The sequence below is a fragment of the Gallus gallus genome, chromosome 31 (assembly GCF_016699485.2).
Source record: "Gallus gallus isolate bGalGal1 chromosome 31, bGalGal1.mat.broiler.GRCg7b, whole genome shotgun sequence".
NCBI classification, from domain to species: domain Eukaryota; kingdom Metazoa; phylum Chordata; class Aves; order Galliformes; family Phasianidae; genus Gallus; species Gallus gallus.
In genome coordinates, this window is record NC_052562.1 from 1,118,255 (window position 1) to 1,137,136 (window position 18,882).

The window sequence follows — 18,882 nt, forward strand, 5'->3', positions numbered from 1 at the left end:
TCCTTCAAGTAACTAACCTTAATCCACTCCTCTTTTAGTAGAAAACCCTTCTCCTTATCTGTCACCATCAAACAGTGTAATCAGATGTTGTCCATCTTGTTTACAAGCTCACATTAAATACGTCATGGTAGCACTTCTGCATTTTACCCATCTCCACCCTGCACCTTTGCTCCTTTGACTCCCTTTTCTCAGCCCCATCTCACTCTTTTAGGGATCATCCCAACACTCAGAAGCCTGGGAGAAACCCAATGCCTTCTGTGCTGCTACACACTCTTCTGATCTCCACCAGCCAAAAGCTTCTTTGCTCTCAGTATTACTGTTGTTGTCACTACAAAGAAATGTCATTTCATTTACTGTCTGTGCAGGAAAATGAACCAGTGTCTCTCCCCACACTTCTGTATGGAACTCCTGCATCTGCCTGTGGAGATGATCAACAGAAGGGGTAGACACGACCTGTAGGACTCACAAAATGTGGCCCATGTGCTGAAACTCACTCTGTGGTGAGCGATGAACCTCCGCTTGCTCAGAATCAGCCTGCGCTATTTTTGCATCCCCCTTTCTCAGTACTCTCTGGCCTGGCCAGATCACAGCTTTGTGCTCACCAATAACACCTCTTCTGTTCAGAAATGAGAACATTCCTCCCACAGAAGATTTCACTTGTCCGCTCTTCAGAAAGACGTATTCTCCATGATGAGAAATCATCATCCCCCAGCTCACAGCAGTTATTGAGTGGCACAGATGAACAGAGAGCAAAGGCAAAGGTTCAGGTTGTGTTCACGGCAGGCTGTGGTCCAAACACCTACAATGAAACCAAACGCAGTTATGGGATTTTTTATCAAAAATGCCTTGACGTTTTGTACCTTCTGCTAGAGCAGAGAGCTCCCATCTGGTGGTTACCTCTTGCACCGAGGTCTTTAGAGCACTCCCTCAAGGGCTGCCATATTTGATGTGCTTTATCTCACGGCAAGATGAATTATTAACCTCCTCTTCAACCTAGAGGCCAGATGTAGGGATTGTTAATGGTTAGCAAGTGATGCTGGTCTTTTTGAAATCTTCATCAGCAGACTAACCTATTTTACTGGCAAGGCGTCTCCACCCTGGCAGCACATGGTGGTTACAATTGGAGCACTATTATTACCTAAGAAGGGGAGTGAGCCATATCACCATGGCTATTCATCATCTTCAATTTTCTTAACTCCTCAGCATAGCTTACAGCTTCACACAATATCTAGAATCCTCAGTTGCTGTGTCTTTTCAGTCACCTGGATGGACTCCGCAGATTGGGCCTGAAATTTGATCAATCAGCACAATATACGTTGTTGTTTATAAGAACTGGTTGGCTGAATTCTGTGTGGGATTTTAAGGGGGCAACAGTACTTCCTCTTCACTCAAATTTTGCCATAACATGAATTAGGAACACAAAGCCCAGTAAAACCATTAGCTGTTAGTGTTTTTCTCTTCCAGCATGTTGGGGGCTCTTCCTTCTTACTTCTTCACCATCACTGCTTTATGGGCATGAACTTCATGTGATCCCACTGACTTCTGCCAGGATGAAACTGAAGGATAACCCCGGGAAGAATGAATTGGAGGAACAAATGAGAGGAATTAACGTGGAAAATTTATTGAAGATATACAAAGGAAAGCACAGAGTAATGAACTGAAAGTGAAACCTTGTATCGAAAATGTTCTGGATAAGTAATGCACTGTTTCAGGTTTAAAAGCAACTGGGAAAAAATAAAGGAGATTGTAGAGGGTGTAGTTACAGATAGTGGGACACAACAACCAACTGGTCATTGTGCTTAGCATTTAAATTGTGCTTTCACCTTCAGAACTGATATGCACCACAGCAAAAAAGGTTTCACCAATTAACTCCTCATTATGAACAGGGTCGGCAGATATTGACAATAAATAAACATTAAATAAAGCTTCCCTCCCAGCCTTTTACGAACACATTGTGAGGACCCACGGCCAACCACAGGCATGACTGCAGTGGTGCTTGAGATCATCAAACATGGCTAAGAGCACAGATACAAGGGCCAAACCTGAGTTTCAGTGGAGCTCCCAGATGCTAACAAGAGCTGCAGAGGCTTCAGTGCTGTTGGTGGGTATGTGGATAGAGGCTCCAGCCTTGACAAGTTGCTCATTACTCAGTTTCATCATCTGTACAAGATCTGGGCCCTTCTCCACCTGGATTTCCAAAACATGCAGTCAACATAAGCACTCTCTTGGGTCAGGAATCCATGAAAACATACAAGTAAGATCAGGCTGGATTTTCCCAAACTTTAGCTAGAGTCTGTTAGAGGAGAGGGTAGGATGGGGGCTGTGTGACAGATAGCCTCAACTGCTGCATTGACATATGTCTTGCTTAGGTGTTTAAACCATGTTAGGCCTCAGTGTTACAATTCCATGACCTGAAAAACACATGAAGAGCAGAACACCGGGTGGGTGATAGCAACCATGACCACAAACAGAAGGGGCACAGACCAGGGACACTCAGTCGGCTGAAACGCCTTGTCACGACCTAAGGAAGAGTTCAGGCACAAGTTGTAAATGTTTCTCTGGTCTGGGTGGTAGTCTTGCCTCCTCCAACATGACATGGGTGGGAGGGGCTGTAGGTGGCCTCACTCTCTCCCTGCCAATACAACTGATAGCTGATCCTCAGTGGTGTGCAGGTGTAATTTGGTAGATTTCTCCCTCCCCCACTAAGTTTCCCATTGTTACTCAACAGGTCTTCATAGTCTCGCAAGATGATATCCTCTGCAGTGATGCTACCTCATTTCAGTAGGCGCCTCCTCGATCTACTCCTTATCTCCTTACTGTGGTGACCTCATTTCACTCTTCTAGGAAGCATGTGGGACATTAACCCTCTTGCTTCTCAGTCTCTTACACTACCCATGGCTCAAACAATCAATTGAATCTCGTTCCTGTACAGTTCGCCTTCTTCTAGTGTGGTGATCTATACTTAATGAACAGAGGAAGAGGAAAGAAAGGAAGTGAAGAGAGCGAGCATGTAATCAATCACACACAGGACTATGAAAATGCTTTTCATAAAAACCGTAAACCCAACCAACACTGCTATTGCCTTCTGTGCCAACCATTTCTCCCATCCCATGAGTCTCCACAATCTCAGCATGGATACCAACCAGGAATTTGGATTCCATGCCTCCGAACAGTCCTTTGGCAGCAGAACATGAAACAGTTCAGCAGTCCGTTCGCTGACCTCCTCCATCTTCTTTTGAGCTTCTTCAGATTAGATGATGGCATTGTGGATGCTTACGCAGCAGTCTCTCCCTCTTCGATACTTCACCGCACAGTCCTGCTTGTTTCAGTAACACCATGCCCATGGCTAATCTATTTTGTAACGTAACACGTGGCAATCACAAATGTGAACAAACAAGAAGTACACACAAGCATTAGTACAGTCATGGCTAACAAGGGTCTTGCATTGCCTCTTCTCAAAACCTGTATACATAGATACAGAGAATCCAAAGATGACAAGGATGGGATTATCCACTGAGTCTGAATACGATGTTCTTACCTGTGGGCGTTGGAACCTTCCCACGTACAAAAATTCAATGGTGCTTTGAGAATGGGAAGTACATGTCGTGTTGGTGGCAGATCAACTAAGACTGGTTTTCATGAGTAGTGAAGGGGCTTTACCGGATCTTTGCTTTCTCTTTTTCCCTGTAACAAGGAGAAGGGTTCGTCAGGAGCAATTGGAAAAGAGCAGATATTTTGTATAGTGTCAAGACCAATGTCTTGGGCTTTGATGGTAGTCCTCTTTGAAATAAATCCTTCTGTCCTCCCACAGTGCATACGTTTGCCTCAATTGTCTGATATTTTCTCCCCTTCTGATGGGCGTACATTCTATGCTTACCTGGATGGAGTATAGTTCTATCGCGATTTATTTTTACCACAGTGATTGGGTATCAGGTATAGATCAAAGTACCGTGTATCATTAGGACAAATCTGAGGCTTTCTTGTTGATATGGTTATAGGCGACACTAATTGGATTTCCTTTTCAGAGTCTTTATTGTTCTTCAGATTTCAACTGCTGACTGTACTTGGGAAACAAAGAATAGTACAAGTGCCAAGTGTTTTTCTTACTCACTGCTCCTAACGGTGCACTCCTCACCGTGAGGAGGTGAGGCACTGGAACAGGTTGCCTAGAGATTTGGCTGGTGCTCCGTCCCTGGGGACTTTCTAGGCTAGGCTGGATAAGGCCCTGGGCAACCTGATCTAACTGTGGTGTCCCAGTTCACTTCACAGGAGCTGGACTCGATGGCTTGCATAGGTCCCTTCCAACTCTAAACATTCTATGATTCCATGATTCTTTGCCTGTTTAGACCAGGTGGGTGTGAACCACAGAACCTAGAGGTGAGGGATCAACCCTGCGCTCCAGGGATGCCGAAACACCTCAGTCTTCTCATCTCCTCTGTCTGTCCCCATTCAACTCCAATGTCCCCATTGGAGCACAATGTGCCCATCACTCCCCACTGTCCCTATCTCTCCAATCAGTCCCCTGGAAGCCATGGTCAACACGGTGACAACAGTGGAAAAGGCTTGTGGGAAAAGAGGGGAGTGGGACCCTGGGGACATCCTTGTGCAGGGCAGCATTACCTGTGAGTTCAACCATGGAAAAAAAGGGATTATCTTGGGATTGGAGAAGGAAGTACTCCCTCATGCAAACATCCATGACAGCCCCTGGACACATGCATGATGAGGGATTGCCATGGGGTTGGACTGAACACATTGCCCAATGCAAGGAGGCATTCTACAAGTGAAAATCAATCCTGGACCCACCCAGATCCCAATCCAGGCTGCATTTGGAAGGCACCGGCTGTGGAAGAATCCAGTGTGAGTGCTGGGCAACCCATATCCACAGGGATCTTCTCGCCATGAGCTCCTGGTAGCAACCCTGCTCATTCCTTCGTACATGCTGAATCCATTCATCAAGGGAAAATTTCTCCACAGTGCTTGCAACCCATGACTCATGATGAAAAATCCCACTTGAATGGGGATGGAGAGAACGTGACCGTCACTCATTCGCGGCTGGACAAAATGATCTGTGGCCCTTCTCAACTGGAACACAAGCAATGAGCTCCTAACTAATGGCAGTATGGTGTCGGCTTCTTTAATTCTGTGCTTATACTGTTTGTTTGTTTGTTTGTTTGTTTTGCTGGTTTTTACAATTCTATAAGTGACTCCTTGCTCTTTAATGTCCCTTCCAACCCAAGCACCTCTATTTTATGGCTCTTTGGCAGGCTGGAGATGAACAGGAGCTTGGGAGGGGACAGAGACAAGATAGCTGACAAAAAGAGATAAAACGGACGCTGCATACAGAATGAGGTCACACTCAGTAAGAAGAGGTGGGGAAAAGAGGGAACAGGGAGAAGTTTCCTCCCCCCAAGAGACAGAGAGCACGGCCCCTGCTAAGGTCTCTATGTGTCCTGAAATAAAAGCAGGGGCTCTGCAGATGCGAGAAATGCATCATGGGCTGCATCACAGCCTCTCGCTGTGAGTAACTCTCTGTCAGCTGCAGAAACACACAGCACGTGTCCTAGGCTCACAACACAAGCCTGTGACCATCTGCACCCAGCTCACAGCAAAGCAGGAACCGTGAGGAGAGATCTCCAAAAGATGTGCGGGCAGGTGGGATGGGCCATGCTGTGTCCCCATGTCCATGTCCTCCTGCTGCTGGTGTTTGGTGAGTTGGGGCTGCTTTGGGTAGCAGGGAACTCTGCTTGGAGGAAGAAGCCCAGCACAAAGAGGCTTGAGATGGTGCCGAGGGTGGAGGTAGAGTACGTGTGGGATGGAATCTTGCACCAAAAGCATGATTTTTGAAGTAGAGGAGACTGCATCTGGAAAAGAAAACTTATCCCAAATGGATTTAGGCTTGCTCAAATGGAGACAGTGGTGATACAGGAAGGGGATACACTTGTGGAGTGGTGACTGCTGAAGACTGGAGACATGGACAGAAACATGTGGGTGTGCAGGACACTGTCCCTCTAACCAAACCCCTCTCTGCTCCACGGTGCAGGTACTGCTGTGAGCACCCAGGGCATCTGCAGTTCCACAGCTGATGGTGAGTGTGAGAATGGGTCCAGAAAATGAAGACATGGTGGGGGTGGAGATGGGGAGAGAGAAAGGCTTTATTGCCTCTGAATTCCCAATATCCACCCCAAGAGGGCAGATTCTCCATGACTTGGAATGCAGTGTGTTTTGCAGCTAATGATGCTGGTGGAATCCCTGTGCCATCTCTCCAGGTACTCTCCAGGCTCCAGCCCTGCTCCTTAACCCTTCCAGAGCTCAGGAAGGGGAAGTTGTCCTGGCTCAATGTGTCCTTCTGAAGCGGGTTCCTGCTGCCCGAATTGTCTTCTGCAAGGATGGGATGGAACTGTACAGCATGAAAGCCCATCAGGATACGGTCATCTACTCCATGCTGATGAACATCTCTGCAAGAAGCAGTGGGACATACACATGTAGGTACCAGCAGAGGAACAAGAGCAATTGGCTGAGGAGATCTCCCCTCAGCACTCCCTTGGATCTACATGTCACAGGTGGGACATGACACCAGGGTGGTGAGGACATAGGGGATGGGGGGTAATTAACACCACATGGATATCCCATGTGCAGCAAGAGGTGCCAATAGAGAGAGGATGGCTCTGGAAGGGTTCCTGTCTTGATCTTATGCTGCAGAAATGAGGCTCTGCAGTGCCCAGGTACATAAAGCAGGCCCAGGATTTGGGCATGATCCCTTTCCTGGGTAAGGATGCTCCAAGGGTTATTCCAAAACTGTTTTGAGAATGCGGAAGGGAAACTGGGGTGATTTCCAGGTGTGAGGTTGCTCCTTTTTGTTTGATTTCCTATGCAGCAACGAGATGATGCTGTGGCCATAGTGTGAGGATGGGCAGATGTTGGTGTGCTTTGGGATCCGTGTGCCTCTACCTGCATCAAAGCCACCAAAAAGAGCCTTTGGATGATGGCAGGAGGGGAGATGCAGGATGGAGTCTTGCAAGTGGGATGCTGCCATCCCATCCCATAGAGGCAGAGCAACATACTAGTCCTTTCTTATCCACAAGGTCAAGGAAAGGAGAGAATTGTGCTGCAGGATCATACGGTGCACAGTTGCATTTCTGCCATGCATTTCTAAATTCATCATAGTTTAGATAATTGATCATCAGAATGGCAGAAACCCCATGTCAGACCACGTGTCTCAGGGGAAAGAGCTGGCTCTGTGGGCATCTTCCAAGGCCTACAAATCCTGCCCCGAACCAGTGCGCTCAGGAGCTGTGTCCATGCAGAGCTATGAGCACTGGTGACACTCAGCCCATCCATATGTCTGTCCAGGTCATGTGTCCAATTCCACGGCAGGAACCGTAACTGCAGGTGAGGGACTCTCCTTTGCTCCTACTGACCCCATCCCTTCACCTTTTCCCTATCCCTCTCCTCTTTTCCCATCTCATCTCTATGGCGCTGTAACACCCCAACTTCTGTGTCACTCCCATCTGACCCCATCACCCTCTGTGTCCCCAGACACCAACACTCCTCTGAACCTCACAGTCATTCATGTGGTATCAGTTACTGTCACCCTCCTGCTGTCTGCAGCCACCTTCTGGACCATTAGGAAAGGTGAGGACTTGAGGGGACTGTGGGGGATCCATGAGGCTGCCACAGCTTTGATGTGAGACTGTTTTTCTTACAGGTGCCTGCCGGGAGAGATGCCGAAGGTGAGAAGGAAGGCTGGGAGGGGACGATTGAGAGCATTTGGGAACTTGGAGAACTCCTTTTGCAGGGCAGCATTATCTGTGAGTTCCCCCATAACAGGAAGGGACTGCCATGGTGTTGGAGAAGGAAGGATTTCCTCATGGTAACATTACTGATAGCACGTGGATGCCTGGAGGATGAGGGATTGCTGTGGGATTGGACTGAATGCAGTGCCTGATGCAAGGAGGCTTCATCCAAATGAATAACAGTCCTGGCCCCCTGCAGCAAACATCCACCCCAAATCCATTTTCCCTTAATCCACAGGCAGCAGCACGTTCCCAGCCAGCAGGTGCAAGCCACCGACTACGGAGAAGTCCAGTGTGAGTGCTGGGCACCCCTTTTCCATGGGAACCCCCTTCCCTTGGGCTCCCATTTGCCATCCCACCTGTCCCTTTCCCACTTGGACATGCAAAAACCATTTCTCAAGAGTCAGTTTCTCCAGGGTGCATTCATCACAGTGCTCATAGTGACAAATCCCATTTGCACAGCGGGTCTCACACTTCAGACTCTGCTGTTCTCCCATCTACAGTTCCTCTCACTATGGTGTTTGTTTCAAGCACAGACCAAAGCTCAGCCCTGCACTGGAGGATATTGCTGTGCACACAGACAGCAGTGGGGAAATATCTCATAGGTATTTGCTCTGCAAGTGCAGGCAGCTGCAAAGTGGGGATGCTGTGGTCGGGGATGGGGGATATAACGCCACCACACCTGCACCTTGCTCTGTTTGCAGCTTGAATTTCATTGCAGAGCAGCAGGCTCAGATGTGCTGTGTAAATATAGAAAATGCCTCAAATGATGGGAAAATGCCCCCCCAAAGCCCAGCGTCTCTTGTCCTCCAAATCTTCCTTCAGAGTGGTGCAACGGGGGTGGACAGTCAGTCCAGAGCCCCGCGGGGTCTGCTGCCCAAACCAGTGGTGGGTCACCCCCCTTCCCACGTGAATACTGAGCACTCATAGTGTGTTTTTTTTCCACACAGACTCAACCATTGCCCACTTTCGAAGGGACAAGGTGAGTCAGGGCCCTTCTCACCCAAAATTAAAGTGATATGCTCCACAGAAATGGCATTATTGGTGCACTTGCTCATGCATCTCTTTACTTGCACAAAAACTGCAAATCACAAGATTTAATTTCTGAGTCACAAGCCACTCTACCTCAGTCTACGGCAAATGCCTCACCTTGTTTTCCAACCCAGATCTGCTCTGACTTTTGCTAGCTGACTCCTGCCTGCTTCTCCAATGCGTGCGGCTCCCTCCAGCGCTCCTGGAGCCTCCTTGTGAAGGGCTTGCAGGCTGCAGCTGCAATAACAGGGCTTTCCTTTCCCCTCCAGCCTCCCGTGAAGCAGATGACCCGCAGCAGAGATGCATAGGCTTCAGCATGCCAAGGCAACCAGGACTGCGTCACGACCACTGTGTTTTCTTGCAGAGGGCTCTTGGGGCAGAACATGGGGCTTTTGGGTTCATGGGGTATGCTCTCCCATTATTTCTAGCCACAGAGATATATGACTTGCTTATGTATGGACCACCTAGAATATCAATAAAATATCACAGCTATTTTAGTGACGTCGGCAAGTGCTGAGCTGTTGTTATGCATCATCAAGCTCACCACAGTTTTGAATCAAAGACAACATGAAGTGATGAGCTGCGCTTACGCATTACTGCTGTGGCTTTAGGTGGAAGAAGCTGTGGAGATGCCCAGGATGGCCCTGTTTTGATACCTACCATGAGCCCCAAGCACAAGGATTCTGTCACTGCCCCTATGGACAGATGGGCACCCTCAGAGTGCATTCAGGCAGAAGAAGTACACAAACCTCATTCTGATGCAGAAGGATTTCATGCTTTTATTGATAAGTGTCACCTCTGCTGTGCTTTCCCCCTTCTTCTTGCAGAGAAAGGGGTGCATCGCCTCTCACTTTCTGACATTCTGTCCTATGTACAAACTTCAGAGCTGTGTATTCCAGAGGCCTTCAAAACACAAACAAGGAATTACAGTGGTCCCACAGCACGGCCATGCAGCATTCCCCATGGGAATGTGGCAGGAGGGGAACTGCAGCCAGAGCACCGCCACCGTGACAACTGAGCTGGCATTCCCCCTCCAAAGCCATGCCTTCTGCAGACAAAAAAATGCACGCTCAACCTGCAGGCCTCTGCAAGAGCACAACTCACCTTCACTCTCCTCATTTCATCCACGTTGACATCTGCAGGGAGATCCTGAATGAGTGCCCAGCCATCAGCAGGGGAGAGACCCTCCCCAGCCACCAACACAAATGCACCCGTGGGCATCCTCTGCCAAAATCATCACCCTTACAGTTTCCTATAGTGGCTCCTGAGGTCTGCCTTGCAGCCCCAAGGAAATGCCCTGTGCTGTAGGGAGGCAGGTTTTGCTTCTGCACGATATTGGGTGGACGCTGCTCTGTTGCTGAGAATTGTCCTCACCCAAAAAAGTGCTCTGAACAGACACATTTCCTCTGAAACACTGTCCGCTCAGTGTAGAGTTTGAAAGTGAAACTGTGGTAAATTCCCAGCAGTGTCAGCTACAGGAGTGGAGACTGTATAGCAGGGTGAAGAGAATGAGAGCATATTTGTCAAGGAGGTTTAGAGAGATGATGCCGGAATAGTATAGGGACTATATCCTGAAAAATTAACTTTATAAGCATTGATTATCATGAGCACGTGGAGATAATCCTGACTTAAAATACAGCATTTGGGATCATCTCGGCATTGTACTCAGTGCCTAGAAAGGAAGGGTGCAAGGGACTGAAACTTACAGTAAGAATCGTGGTCGGCAGGAGATCCCTCAGCACTGCCAGCACCATGGAGAGAGACAGAGAGAGCAGAGAGAAAAGGCATTGAGGTTCCACAAAGCATCCAAGGGCCACTGGAGATATTCCCAGGGAAAAGTGCCTCCATCTCCTATCGTACTGCAATCCCTCCTCTACACGAGGGAATCCACTGACAAAGCTCACACTGAAAAAGGAGCAGCACCCCAGGGTCCCAGATGCCCACCAATTACCCAGACCTGCCACTTCCTGCTCACCTACAGCATCTCTTCCCACAAGCACCTGAAAGAAGAAGAGTCCCACATCAGAGCTTTGACAGCCTCATGGATCCCACACAGTACCCAGAAGCCCATAAGCCCTGACCTTTCTTGATGATCCAGCAGGAGGCTGCAGACAGGAGCAGGGTGACAGCCACTGATGCCACAGCGATGACTATGGGGCCCAACGGGGTGTATGGGTCTGGGGACAAAGTGGAGTGATGGGGACTAATGAATAGGATGGGGACACGGGAATGTGATGGGGTCAGAGCAGGGTGATGCAGACAGTGGGGTGTGATGGGGATGTAGTGATGGTATGGGGACACAGGGAAGGGATGAGGACAACAGTAAGGGACAGGGTCAACAGGACCAAAGGGGAGCCTCTCACCGGCATGTGCTGTCTCTTCCGTGGATCTGGACACATGGCCTGGGGGGACAAATGGATGGGCTGAGTATCCCCCGAACTCTCACCTCTGCATGAACACGGCTCCTGAGTGCATTGCTATGGGGCAGGGCTTGCAGCCATAGGAAGGTGCCCACTGAGCCTGCCCTTCTCCTGAGACACATAGAATGATGTAGGTTCCCTTCGATCTGATTACGTAAACTATGCTGGATTTAAAAATGCATGGCAGAGATGCAACCGTGCACTGTATGATACTGCAGCACAATTCTCTACTTCACCTTGTGGATAAGAAAGGACTAGTATGTTGATCTGCCTCTGTAGGATGGGATGGCAGCATCCCATTTGCAAGACTCCATAATGCATTTCCCCTCCTGCTGCCATCTAAAGCCTCTTTTAGGTGGTTTTATTGAAAGTGGAGGCACCCAGATCCCAAAGCACACCAACATCTGGCCATCCCCCCACTATGGCCACAGCATCGTCTTCTTGCTGCATAGGAACTCACACAGTGAGAAACCACCCCACACTTGGAAATCACCCCAGTTTCCCTTCCTCATTCTCGAAACATTTTTGTAATAACCCTTGCAGCATCCCTTCCCAGGAAAGGGATCGTGCCCAAAACCCTGCACCTTTTTTTTTCTGAGCCTGGGCACTGCAGTGCCCCATTTCTGCACCACGGGATGGAGAGGGAGACCATTCCAGAGCCCACTTCTCTCTATGGCATTTCTTGATCCAGAAAATCTATGTGGTGTTCAGTCCCCCCATCCCTTGCGTCCGCACAACCCTGGTGTCACATCCCACCTGTGACCTGCAGGTCCAAGGGAGAATTGAGGGGAGAGCTCCTCAGCCAGTTTTTCGTGCTCCTCTGCTGGTAGAAACATGTGTATGTCCCCGCACTTCTCTCAGTGATGTTCAGCAGCATGGAGCTCATGACCCTTCCCTCTTGGACCTTCACACTGTACACCTCCAACCCATCCTTGCACAAGACAATTCGGGTAGCAGGAAACTGCTTCTGAAAGACACATCGAGCCAGGACAACTTCTCCTTCCTGAGCACTGGATGCGTTAAGGACCAGGACTGGAGCCTGGAGAGTACCTGGAGAGATGGCACAGGGATTCCACCACCTCATTGGTTGCAAAACACATTGAATCACAAGGCACAGACAATCAGCACTCCAGAGATGGACATTGGGAATTCAGGGGGGAAAACTGCTTTTCTCTCTTCCCATTTCCTCCCCCAGGATGTCTTCTTTTTCTGGACCCATTCCCACACTCACCACCAGCTGTGGAACTGCAGATGCCCTGGGTGCTCACACCAGTACCTGCACCGCGGGACACAGAGAGTTCTGTTTAGAGGGACAATGTCCTGCTCACCCAGATGTTCCCACCCATGTCCCCACAGAGGACTAGGCACCATCCCATCTGCCTATCCCCATACAGTGTCTCTGAGAAAGCTCGGGTCCATTTGTGGTGCGTTTGCTGCTTCAAGTGCTGTTCCCTATCTTTCTAAAGCACCCAGCATTTGTAACTCACGTATTTTTGGAGCTCGCCTACACCCTTCACCTACTGCACCACTGCCCTCAGCACCATCCCAAGCCTATTTCTGGTGGGATTCCTGCTCCAGGCATGGTTCCCTACTTCACACAGCATCCCCAACTCACCAACCACCACCAGCAGCAGGAGGGCAGGGACACGAGGACACGCCATGGTCCATTGCGCTTCCCCCAACATCTTTTGGAGATCTCTTCTCACAGCGCCTACTTTGATGTGAGCTGGATACAGATGGACACTGGTTTGCATTGCAACCCCAGGACCTGTCCTGTGGTATTTTTCTAGCTGACAGAGTTACCCACGGTGAGAGACTGTGATGCAGCCCATGGTGCATCTGTTGTGTCTGCCGAGCTACCGCTTTTATTTGGGGACGTCAGACACCTCATCATGGTCTGTGTTTCCTGTTTCTTAAAGGGAGGAATCTTCTCCCTTCTCCCCCTTATGCCCACCTGATCTTGCTGATCATGCCCTCATTCTGCATGCAGGGTCCCATCGGTCTCTTTGCGTCAGCTCTCCTCCTTGCTCTGATTTCTTGCTACCTCCTGGCCATCTCCAGTCTATCACAGAGTCAAACAAGAAAATGGTTTGATTTGGAGAGGACCTGAAAGATTATGCAGTTAGCCATAGACTCATAAAAACCTACGGCCCCATTTAACCCATCCTTGAGCACCTCCAGGCATGCACTGCTTCAATGGGCAGCTGTGCTAGTGCCGCAACACCCTCAGAATCAAGAATTTTCTTCTAGCATCTAAACGGAATCACTCCTCTTTCAGTACAGATCCTTTCTCTTTTTTCCTATCACCATTAAACTGTGTAATCAGTTGCTGTCCTTGTTTATAAGCTCACATTAATTACAATATCTTGTTGCTTGACGTGGCATCTCTTCTGCATTCTACTCCATCTCCCCCCTGTGTCCATGCTCCTTTGACTCTACTCTCAGCCCCATTGCACTGCACCCTTAAGGGAACATCCCAACAGTGAGAGGCCCGGAAGAAAACCAGTGCCTTCAGTGCTGCTACACACTCTCCACCACCTGCAGAACTCCACCAGCAGAAAGCAACTTTCCACTCAGTATTACTGCTGTAATCACCACAAGCAATTATCACTTCAATTACAATCTCGGCAGGAAAATTAACCTCTGCCTCTCCCCACTCCTCTGTGGGGAACTCATCCACTGGAAACTCTGGCCCTGCATCTGCCCATGATGCAACCTGTAGACCCACAAAACGTGGCAGAGCAGGACCACGGCTGCAGTTCTGCTCTCTGTGCTGAGAATGGAGGAACTCAGCTCAGGCCCTGCATCTGCCCATGGAGATGATCAACAGACCCACAAAACGTGGCCATGTGCTGAGAACTCACTCTGTGGTGAGCAATGAACCTCCTGCGTGCTCAGAATCTGCCTGTGCTATTTTTGTATCCCCCTTTGTTAGTCTGGCCAGACTACAGCTTCTTGCACACAGTAACACGTCTTCTGTTTAGGAAGGAGAACTTTCCTCCCACACCAGATTCACCTGACTGCTGCCTCAGAAAGATGTATTTCTCCGTGATGCTTTGCTTGTGTGGAGCTGGGCTGGAAGCGGCATTTAAAAGAGCAGCAGCTGCACATCTCCAGTCTGAGGGACCAAAACCATAGAGGTGTGTGAGTGCAGAGGGCTGATGGGCTGCAAAGAACATCACCTCTTTGCACGGCATGACTGCAGTTGCTTTGCTCTGGGCTGAATGACGAAGACAGGCCGAGCGTTTCCATTCAGGTGGGAAGGGCTTTAGGTCTGTGGGGCAGGATTCCCCCTGCGTTTGTCCATCTTCCAGCTGGTTTTTAGTGAAAGGTGCTGTAAGGTGCCTGCTAGCCGCACTGAGTGTGTCCTTATTCCTCAGGCAGAATGTCACTGCTCTGAGTCCCCCAGCTCAGGGCAGTTACTGCATGGCACACATGAACAGAGAGCAAAGGCAAAGGCTAGGATTGTGTCACAGCCAGGCTGTGATCCACACACCTACAATGTAACCCAAAAGCACTTATGGGATTTTTTATCAAAAATGCTCTTCAATTTCTGTTCCTTCTAGTAGTGCAGAGAGCTCCCATCTGGTGATTATCTTGCACCAAGTCTGTATAGCACTCCCTCAAGGGCTGCCATATTTGATGTGCTTTAGCTCAAGGCAAGATGAATTATTAATCTCCTACTCAACCTGAGTCCATAGGTAGGGAATGTGAATGGTTAGCATGTGTCGCTGTGTCTTTTGAGATCTTCCTTACTTGACTTGCCTGCCTAAGCTACAAGGCTTACAGTTTCACTCAGTGTCTAGAATTCTCAGATGCTGAGTCTCTTCAGTCACCTGGATTGACTCTGCAGTTTGGGTTGAATTTTTGATCAATCAAAACATAAAATCATAATACAGACTCAGACTTTGCATAAAGGAAATGTGAGACTCCTGCTAAGTGCATGGAAGAGGATGCTGCTGGAGATGATGCTGCCCATGAATAGCCCACTGACATAGGATGGATATGGGAGTTCTTGTTGTTTACTGCTATCATTCTGCCAGGGGGCAGGAGCAGGATATAAAAGTCAGACCTGCCCCAACTCGCAGGGACCTCCAGGCACCTTTCATCTTTCACATCCCTTCTTGAATGATCTCTGAACATCGATTCATTGCTTGGGTATGTATTTGGAAACAAGAAGGGATTTATTTCACAGTCAGTAGTAAAGATTGTTTTAACCATATGCCCACTTCTTTGCCTTTGTGTCCTTTGGCTTTTACTTCTATGTCTCACAGAGTGCAAACCTTCCATCTTTCCGAGATCCATCCAGTAATACAGATTCTTACCTGAATAAATACCTGTCTGCCACAGGCGTATTCATTTGTCCCCATTACAGTCAGGCAGGCTTGAGTCTGGTAAGCCCAGACATACACGCTTGTGAATGTTTAAGACTTCTATACCCCTGTGTGAACACATTTGAATGTCTTGTTGAGGAATTTGTGGTCCACACAGAAATCATGCAACTGCCATGAGACAGGCCAAGAGATAAGGAAACTCAAAAACCATACAGAGCTCTTGAGAGCCGAAAGCACAGCCTTACCAGTCTGCAGAATCCAACCATACGTGGGTGTGCAGCTCGCTACTGGAATTGCTTTCACTTTCACTTTTGTTCTGCTGTTTAATCAATTGCTGTCATGGCGACAGAACAGAACCAGTCTGTGTGACACAGAGGCACAGAAGATTTCCTTAGTCCTCGGAGTTGGCGAAGCACTGACCACTGAACAGAATGTCAAGTGAAGGGAATTGGTAACTTCTTGGAAAAAGGATTACGATGCACTGTCCATACTGCTTAGCACCATAACTCTGGTTCTAGCAGAAGAAATAGCAGAGTCTGAGTTTGAACACCCACAAAAAACATAGTTAAAGAATTGCTGTGTTGTTACTTACTTTGCATGATCAACTCTCATTTTTTAACTACTTCTGGCTTTAATTAATGTACATTAGTATGATATACTGACAAAAAATAAACATCAAATAAAGTTTCCCTCCCAGCTTTTTACAAACACATCGTGAGGATCAGTGGGACCCACGGCCAACCACAGGCACAACTGTAGTAGTGCTTGAGACCAAAAAACCTGTATTAGAGCACAGATTCAAGAGCCAAACCCAAATTTCAGTGGAATATCAAGATGCTAACTGTAGCTGCAGAAGCTTCAGTGGAGTTGTGGGTATGTGCATGGATGCACCAGCTCATTACAAGTGGCTCACTGCTGAGTTTCATCAACGGAGCAAGATCTAGGCCCATCCCCATGTGGCTCTCCAGAATATGCAGTTTTCCTAAGCACTCTCTTGGAACAGGCATTCTTCAGAAACATAAAGTAACAGGAGGCAGGGCTTTCCCAAACTTCACCTACATTCTGTTAGAGGAGAGGGTAGGTTGGGGGCTGTGTGACAAACAGGCTCAACGGCTGCACTGGTATATGTCTTGCTTAGGTGTCTAGACCATGCTAGGCCTCAGTGTTACAATTCCATGACCTGGAAAACTCATGAAGATTAGAATACCAGGCGGGTGCTCATTAAGAATAGAACACCAGGTTATGTGCTCATTAAGAGCAGACAACCAGGTGGGTGCTCACAGCTGCTGCCATTCACACCAACCGTTTCCCCCATCCCACGAGTCTCCACAATCTCAGCATGGATTTGGATTCCATGCCTCAAAACAGTGCATGAAACAGTTCAGCAGTCCGTTCACTGTCTCCGCTTTGTTTGAGCTTCTTCAGATTAGATGATGGCATTGTGGATGCTGATGCAGCAGTCTCTCCCTCTTCGATCTTTGATTCTACATTGCACAGTCCTTCTTATTTCAGTAACACCATGCCCATGGCTAATATATTTTGTAATGTAACACATGGCAATCACAAATGTGAGCAAACAAGAAGTGCACGCAAGCATTAATACCGTCATGGTTAACAAGGGTCTTGCATTGCCTCTTCTCATAACCTGTATACGTAGATACAGAGAATCCAAAGATGACAAGGATGGGATTATCCACTGAGTCTGAATACGATGTTCTTACCTGTGGGCGTTGGAACCTTCCCACGTACAAAAATTCAGTGGTGCTTTGAGAATGGGAAGTACTTGTCGTGTTGGTGGCAGATCAACTAAGACTGGTTTTCATGAGTAGTGAAGGGGTTTTACCGGATCTTTGCTTTCTCTTTTTCCCTGCAACAAGGAGAAGGGTTCGTCAGGAGCTATTGGAAAAGAGCAGATATTTTGTATAGTGTCAAGACCAATGTCTTGGGCTGTGTTGGTATTCCTCTTTGAAATAAATCCTTCTGTTCTCCCACGGTGCATACGTTTGCCTCAATTGTCTGATATTTTCTCCCCTTCTGATGGGCGTACATTCTATGCTTTCCCGGATGGAGTATAGTTCTATCAGGATTTGTTTTTACCACAGTGATTGGGTATCAGGTATAGATCAAAGTACCATGTATCATTAGGACAAATCTGAGGCTTTCTTGTTGATATGGTTATAGGCGACACTAATTGGATTTCCTTTTCAGATTCTTTATTGTTCTTCAGATTTCAACTGCTGACGGTACTTGGGAAACAAAGAATAATACAAGTGCCAAGTGTTTTCTTACTCACTGCCCCTAACAGTGCACTCCTCACCGTGAGGAGGTGAGGCACTGGAACAGGTTGCCTAGAGATGTGGCTGGTGCTCCGTCCCTGGGGACTGGACTCGATGGCTTGCACAGGTCCCTTCCAACTCTAAAGATTCCATGATTCCATGATTCTGAGGCTGTGGAGACCAGGTGGGTGTGAACCACTGTACCTAGAGGTGAGGGATCAACCCTGTGCTCCGGGGATGCCGACACACCTCAACCATCTCGTCTCCTCTTTCAGTCCCCATTCAACTCCAATGTCCCCATAACATCACAATGTGCCCATCACTCCCCACTGTCCCTATCTCTCCAATCAGTCCCCTGGAAGCCATGGTCAACACAGGGACAACAGTGAAAAAGGCTTGTGAAAAAGAGGGTGGGAATGGGACCCTGGGGACCTCCTTGTGCAGGGCAGCATTACCTGTGTGATCAACCATGGAAAAAAGGGATTACCTTGGGATTGGAGAAGGAAGCACTCCCTCATGGGAACATCCATGACAGCCCCTGGACACGTACATGATGAGGTGTTGCCACGGGGTTGGAGTGAACACATTGCTCAGTGCAAGGAGGCATCATTCAAGTGAATATCAATCCTGGGCCCATCCCAGCAAGCAAACACCCCAAACCCATTTCCCATTCCCACACAGAGAGCAGCACATTGCCAGGCAGCATTTGGAAGGCACCGGCTGTGGAGGAATCCAGTGTGAGTGCTGGGCAACCCATATCCACAGGGATCTTCTCGCCATGAGCTCCTGGTAGCAACCCTGCTCATTCCTTCGTACATGCTGAATCCATTCATCAAGGGAAAATTTCTCCACAGTGCTTGCAACCCACGACTCATGATGAAAAATCCCACTTGAATGGGGATGGGGGGAACTCCACCTTCAACCATTCATGGCTGGACAAAATGATCTGTGGCCCTTCTCAAATGGAACACAAACAATGAGCACCTAACTTATGGCAGTACTGTGTCGGCTTCTTTAATTCTGTGCT

General features: G+C 48.3%; 1 protein-coding gene and 1 long non-coding RNA gene across 5 annotated transcripts in view; both read right to left on the bottom strand.

Moving 5' to 3' along the window:
- Positions 1–1,907: 1,907 nt before the first annotated feature.
- On the bottom strand, positions 1,908–5,612 carry LOC121107915. Of its 2 annotated transcripts, XR_005842311.2 has the most exons (4): positions 4,804–5,581; positions 3,539–3,684; positions 3,144–3,351; positions 1,908–2,187 (listed from the first exon to the last, which is right to left on the bottom strand). It is a non-coding gene; the product is annotated as an uncharacterized LOC121107915 (long non-coding RNA). The 2 variants fall into 2 exon arrangements; XR_005842310.2 differs by lacking the exon at positions 1,908–2,187 and having other exon boundaries at positions 2,725–3,351; positions 4,804–5,612.
- A 3,966-nt stretch (positions 5,613–9,578) lies between these two features.
- The window catches only part of LOC107055447, a 30,938-nt gene continuing 21,634 nt past the window's right edge, over positions 9,579–18,882 (bottom strand). The window contains exons 3-8 of one of the 3 annotated variants that reach the window (XM_046904876.1): positions 11,189–11,227; positions 10,907–11,002; positions 10,801–10,825; positions 10,532–10,566; positions 9,930–9,961; positions 9,579–9,728 (exon numbers count right to left, since the gene is read on the bottom strand). In XM_046904876.1, coding sequence (XP_046760832.1) covers positions 9,693–9,728; positions 9,930–9,961; positions 10,532–10,566; positions 10,801–10,825; positions 10,907–11,002; positions 11,189–11,227 — 263 coding nt within the window. In that variant the 3' untranslated portion in view covers positions 9,579–9,692. Of the gene's footprint in view, positions 9,962–10,531; positions 10,567–10,800; positions 10,826–10,906; positions 11,003–11,188; positions 11,228–12,001; positions 12,484–18,882 lie in introns of those variants that run through there. The other 2 variants (XM_040654441.1, XM_046904875.1) reach the window with 2 other exon arrangements.